Source organism: Corythoichthys intestinalis, chromosome 4, assembly GCF_030265065.1.
Source record: "Corythoichthys intestinalis isolate RoL2023-P3 chromosome 4, ASM3026506v1, whole genome shotgun sequence".
Taxonomy (NCBI): domain Eukaryota; kingdom Metazoa; phylum Chordata; class Actinopteri; order Syngnathiformes; family Syngnathidae; genus Corythoichthys; species Corythoichthys intestinalis.
In genome coordinates this window covers 47,612,149-47,618,517 of record NC_080398.1, presented here as the reverse complement: position 1 = coordinate 47,618,517, position 6,369 = coordinate 47,612,149, and the positions used below count along the sequence as shown (strand labels likewise).

Here is a 6,369-nt window from a genome sequence, read left to right as displayed (position 1 = left end):
CGCAGCTGTAAAGATAAAAAGCCAACAATTTAGGTGCCATACTTTGGTGTTACTTTTTTACCTTTTTTGGATGATTGGTTCTGATTATGTGATTTTAAAAAGTTTTATATTGTTTTAAATAAAGAAATTGGGTGAATCTCAATAAAGGTTAGTTCCTTATTTTAGTTGCTCAATTCCCTGCAAAAATAAATAAATAAACAAATTAACTTATGCGAATACTGTACTTGTAAAGTCTGGCTGCAAATCTAGCACCAAAGCACAAAAACTGCGGCAGCACTTCGCTGGATTTAAATGTGTCTCTTGTATCAGTACATTTTTTACCAGTAGGTGGAGATACTGCATTTTCTTGCTTAGAATTGCAATGACACGAAACAGCAGAAGAAGAGTTAGTGGTGGGAAATTTGACAGACGGATCAGGACTGCTGAAGACTGAAACGAGCAGGATTTTATGTTTTTATTCGCAAGTTAAAACAAAAATGGACAGATATGTGTTGGTTATATCCATCTGTCAGACGGAAAACGACAGAGCAGAGGAGTACAAATGTAAGTTTTTACTCCATTCGTGTATTACTGGATATACAGTAGTTAGCTAATCTTTCAATGGTGGCTCAGAAAAACGAGATTGAGATTTACATTGTATAGGCTACAAAACGTCTACAAAACACTTAATGGCCTTGGACCAAAATACATGCTTAACTTGTTAGATTCCTATGAGACATCTAGACCCCTAAGGTCGTCTGGAACCGGTCTTCTGCATGTTCCAAGAACAAGAACCAAGCAGGGTGAGGCAGCATTTAGTTATTATGCTCCTCACCTCTGGAACAAGTTACCTGAACGTCTGAAGTATGCTCACACTGTTAGCTCTTTTAAATCAGGGCTAAAAACGCTTTTGTTTAGCACTGCATATCCATAACTGTCTATATATTTCAATCTACTTGCTTTCTATTCCTCTTGCTGATTTCAATTATTAGTAGTAGTAGTAGTAGTTATCTTTGTTTTATTTTTATTTATTTATTTTTATTCTATTTGTGATTAAATGCGATCTTTTGTCTTGGTTTTTACGTTGTATTGATTTAAATGTGATATTTATGATCTTCATGTGATGTAAAGCACTTTGAATTGCCTTGTGTTGAATTGTGGTATATAAATAAATTTGCCTTGCCTTGCCTTGCCTTGCCATAGGACAGGACTAGAATAAAGATTCACATACTGAAAACGACGATTAAGCGCTGATATGACGTAGTGCATTTACACTTCTGAACTTTTCAAACTCACTTGAACTGAATGGTATTGTTGTACAAGTCTACCAAATAAAGTTGTAGCTAGTTATTGTAATTTTCCATCGAAGAAGTAAACCTGCTGTGGAAAACATTTAAACATCATGTTGCCTTGCACAGGTTTGGCTAAAGTGAAGCGGATTTATGACCAAATTGTGGACTTTACTTCTCAAGAATCAGCCAGCAAAATATCTGTGCTTCCAGGTGTGTTAATATCGCTGCACTATCACATCCATGCATCCATCCATGAACCCCCCCCCCAGGATATATACGTGCTATAGGTACAAAGATACATACATACTCTACGTACCAACATACACAAATACTGTATGTACAATTGTACATTCAGGTACACACATACTGTACAAACTGTACAGGTCAAAAGTTCGGACACACCTCATTCAATGCAACACAGATGATTGTCCCAACCCCATTGATAATGCCATAAATTCCTCAAATTAACCCTGAAAAGGCATACCTTTGAAGTAAAAAAACAATTTAGGTGACTCCCTCGTGAAGCTCATCAAGAGAATGGCAAGAGTGTGCAAAAAATTAATCAGACCAAAGGGTGGCTACTTTAAACATACATTAGACATGTTTTTAGGTATTTCACCATTTTTTGCGAAGTACATAATTCCACACGTGTTCATTAATGATTTTATTACCTTCAATGAGAATTTACAATGTAAATAGTCATGAAAGTAAAGAAAACGCACAAATGAGAAAGTGTGTCCAAATGTATAGTTTGTTCTGTACATACAGGTAGGGATGTGCCGATCAGATAGTCAGTATCAGCACCCGTTACAGCAATTTTTGGAGTATTGGTTTTGGTCACAAGATTGGATCCGATCCAGTTGTCGCGTGTTTTAATTACCAACATGCTTTTCGGCTGCTGTAAATTGAACCACTAGGCATACCTGCATACAAGGGGTATGAATGTTTCACTCAAAAAACAATTAGATTCTTTTTTTGATTTTCAATCTATGTTCAATTCAGGGACAATTAATAAAAAATAGTAACCTATTCAAACTGATTTGATCCGATTCAGTTCAATAGTAAAGTGACAATTTAACCCCAAATACTCCATGTTGCTGAGAAAGGGAAAATGACCACACAAACATGAATTACAAAATACTACATTTAAAAATATATATATTGTTCAAGACAAGAGACAATACTGGTCAGGGTTAGTGTTTAGGTTTAATGTACTAGGGAGAAACTGTAGATGACGTTATGAAACCCAATATTGACAATCCGATGGGCCTCACTTTTGCAAAACTTTGTTTATTCAAGAACATAAAATATATTTGTTAAAGTATATAAGAGATCGACCGATATGGGTTATTCAGGACCAGTACTGATTTTTCGTAGTTAGAGGGGCTGATAACTGATTTTTGGGGCCGATATTCATTTGCAGTAAAAGTGTAAAAATTGGCTTAAAAAAACTGAATAATGCAAACACTGAACTTCATTGAAATGCCTAAAGCATGTTTATTGAATAACACAAATAGAAAATAATAGCTCCAGAAGTGCCTGAATTTCTTAGACTCGGAAACATCTATTATAAAGTTGAATAAAAGGTTAAATAAAAAGCTCTCTGAAAATGTTCCACAGAAAATACAAGAAAAACACAGGGAGTTTTCAGGCTCAGTAGCACCTCTTGTAAAGCTAAATAAAACTTGGATAATAGCTCCCTGATTTTTTTCCCTTGATGACCTCGTCTAAGTATCCTTAGGCCAGATACTAAATCCCACGTTGCTCCTGGTGCTGCGTCACGATTCACAAGTAGGTAGATGGATATAGTGTGAAGCGCTTTGAGGGCCTTAAAAAGGTGGAAAGGCGCAATACAAGTTTAACTCCATTTACCATTACCATTTAATTAATCAGAGAACGGGGTGAATACTAGTGCAGGAGACAGCAGGCGGCTGCATCTGAGCCGAAATAACCCAGTTTGAAATTGATTTTGGTTGGTCGGATTTAAAAAAAGGCTGATACTGATATATGCAAATTTCCAAATATTGGCGCAGATAATTGGCCTGGCCCATAATAAGTCTATCGCGAGTATATAAATTACAAATTTCCTTTTAACTTAATTCTTTTCATTCTTCAATTTATTCATATAGTAACACAAGCGCATTCGAGTCATTTTCTTCACAAATAGCCATAGAATTCTCAAACTCTTGACCTCTTGGGCTTCTAGACCACTTAGAGCAGATGAACAAACAACTGAACTTTGCACTATGTGCAAACCAATTGGCTGCAAAGCTTCATTGCTTCAAGAAGCTTCCATTTGCCCATCACTACTTTTGTCTAGCTTTCCATGCTTCCTAAATTATCCAAATGATTTCCAAACTTTCAATTTTACGAGAGGAAAGCTGTAGATTTCATCCATGACCCCCATAGTCTTTCTCATGTGTGGCTATACCTGTGTATGCAGGCCACGGATCAGTGAGTTTAGCAAGCTAAATTTGTCTTCCAATAACTAGTTATATAAGGTACTCAAATAAAAACAACAACAAGGGTGCCCATTTCTTATGCGCCTGGTTTATTTTGCTGAAATAGTTATTACACACTTTCCGTCATAACTATAAACATTTTTTCACCTCTCAAATATTACTGTTTTTCTGCTATACATAAACATTTTTTCTGATGTCTCACTCATCAAGTATCAGATTTTTACATTTGAGTTCTTCTTCTTGGTAGTGTGTTCTCTCAGTGGCTGTCCTTCAGTTCAGAGATGGTACTTTGCTGTTCAAGCTTGCCATGGAGTGATGCAGGTAAAGACAGTGTATAAAGTAGTATTTTGAAGTTGACACATTAATGGGAAAAGTTTAATATAAATGACCTTTATGTGAAATGCTTATATTTTCCCCCAAATAATCTTAATATGCAAATCACGAATTTCATGGTAACGATCAAATAATGTTTGAACACAAAATATGACACTGCTTGACAAATGTCAGCCACACCATGCGAGTGCAGCACATGAGCACTTAAAGTTAAAACACTCGAAATAGGTCAAAAGTATCAAAGAAAATAGGCACACAGCCTTTTTAAATTCTGGACCTATGAAATACTGTATATCTCATTGTCTTTCTTCATTCTCATTGTGGGACTCAGGCAAAACCCACTTTACGTCCTGGAGCCATTAAAGCTTATTTCTTCAACAGACCTCACCGACGCGCGACAAGTAGGCTGGACAATCTGAAATATTTGCATTTGATTGACTATATTCTACTGGCATTTAAAAATGTCTGACAGCAGCTATATTGCCTGCCTCCTGGAAATATCGTTTTTTACTGATGTTATTCTCCACAATTATCCATCATATTGATTTTTTAAAAATTGTTAAACAAAATTCTTTCCACTGGGATCCACTTGATCGGAACCTTGTATTACCGTTTATGACTTCAGAACACTTTACTTGTGCTTATATTATTTTATGAAGCAGCAAGTTTTATATGTTGAAAAGACAAATTAATGAAATCTCTTCAACTAATACAACTCAGTCACAAAATAATGGTACAATTGGACAATGCCGCAAAAGGCATACAATTCATAATGTAGAAAAAAAAAAACTTAACTATATTAAGGTTGTGCTGGAGTCTAGCACAAGGTTGTGCTAGAGTCCAGCACAACCTTAATATGATGGTAGTCTTGCAGCTAGACCTCATGCGAGAGAAAATCATGCTGCATGAATGTCTTGTAGTTTTGTAGCTCAGACTGGGAAGAGGTTGAAGTCCATCAGAGAGGAAACAGTGAAGAGGAGAAGCCAACTACTCTGGAGCTCTGTGTTGATTCCTTGAGTCTACACGATAGATCGGTTCAAAAATGCGATGAAGCATCACCGACAGAGTGAGATTTAATTTTTTTCTGTAATTTTGCAACATTAAATTCAGTGTCTATGAAATAATTTTATCAAATAAACTGATTCCTTACTGGAAATAATCCTGGATCATACATCTGTTTGAGAGAGCAAGCTTTTAGACTTTGGTCAGATATTCTATTACATATTCAAGTTTAACACAATTTTCTCAATTTAAAATAATTTAAATGTGAATTCCAGCCTAACAGTCGGCATTGAAAAATATACCGTAATTAAATGTACAGGTAATGTTTTAAGTAATATTTACCATGTTTGTTCTCTATTCAATAGGTTGCTGGAGGAGGCTGCAGAAGGAGTGCACGCACTGGCAGACAAGCTTCCACCTCCAGGTACAGTTAACCAATCCATATTAAAACCTTTATTGATTCAGTTCTGTGATGTTACAATATGCCCTTGTACATGTACTGACTTTTATTTATTTTTTTGCTTGAACCCCTCAGGTAAAGCATTTTCTGATGTGCTGGTGTTAGGCTCTGCTGAGCAGTGCCCTGAATTAAAAGACCTGCTACCACTCCTGGGAGCCCTCAGACACATGAAATGTTGGCATTCTGCCAGGATCACGATCATCACTGAAAATATGACAGAGTGAGAATTTGTGTTATTATCTTTGTATCGCTAGGAGGCGGTAGAGGCATGAACATGAGCAGGTGTCTGTTTAAACTGGATTTTCAAACGGTCAACTTTCACCTTTAATTATATAGAAACAGAATGTACTGTATATATATACACAGGACTGTCTCAAAAAATTAGAATATTGTGTATTCTAATTTCCTGAGACAGTCCAGTATATGTTGTGGTATGAATGTTGCTCTCATGATCTTTGTTTCAGGTGGCAAAAAAGTGCATCGTACCTGGGTGCTGGTCTAGTGGATTGTACTGATTTAATGAGCTGTATCAATTCAAGAGAACTATGGAGAGGAGGCTTGGTGGTCAGAGAGAAAACGGTAATGCTACAGTTGTGTATTATGGATATATTTTTCAGATTAGAAGCAGTCTAATGTTCTTAATTTTTTTTGTATGCAAAATGCATGTCACATTTTCTTATCTGTGGTAGACCTTCTCTCAGATGGAAACATTTTTACTATGTATGCAGTTGTGTCTGGGCATTAGCAGTGTTTCTCTCCAGTAATCACAGATAATGCTCTAAAGGGGAGATCATGAAAAACGTGTGAAATAATTTTTTAGGTATTGGTGTGCTAAAATGAT

General features: G+C 36.1%; 1 protein-coding gene across 2 annotated transcripts in view; it reads left to right on the top strand.

Moving 5' to 3' along the window:
- The first annotated feature begins 359 nt into the window (after positions 1-359).
- mtbp (MDM2 binding protein) overlaps positions 360-6,369 on the top strand; it is a 74,248-nt gene continuing 68,238 nt past the window's right edge. For both annotated transcript variants that reach the window (XM_057834592.1, XM_057834591.1), the window contains exons 1-7: positions 360-543; positions 1,398-1,481; positions 3,981-4,054; positions 4,987-5,132; positions 5,434-5,492; positions 5,604-5,748; positions 5,993-6,107. In XM_057834592.1, the coding sequence (XP_057690575.1) occupies positions 477-543; positions 1,398-1,481; positions 3,981-4,054; positions 4,987-5,132; positions 5,434-5,492; positions 5,604-5,748; positions 5,993-6,107 (690 nt within the window). In that variant the 5' untranslated portion in view covers positions 360-476. The remainder of the gene's footprint in view (positions 544-1,397; positions 1,482-3,980; positions 4,055-4,986; positions 5,133-5,433; positions 5,493-5,603; positions 5,749-5,992; positions 6,108-6,369) is intronic.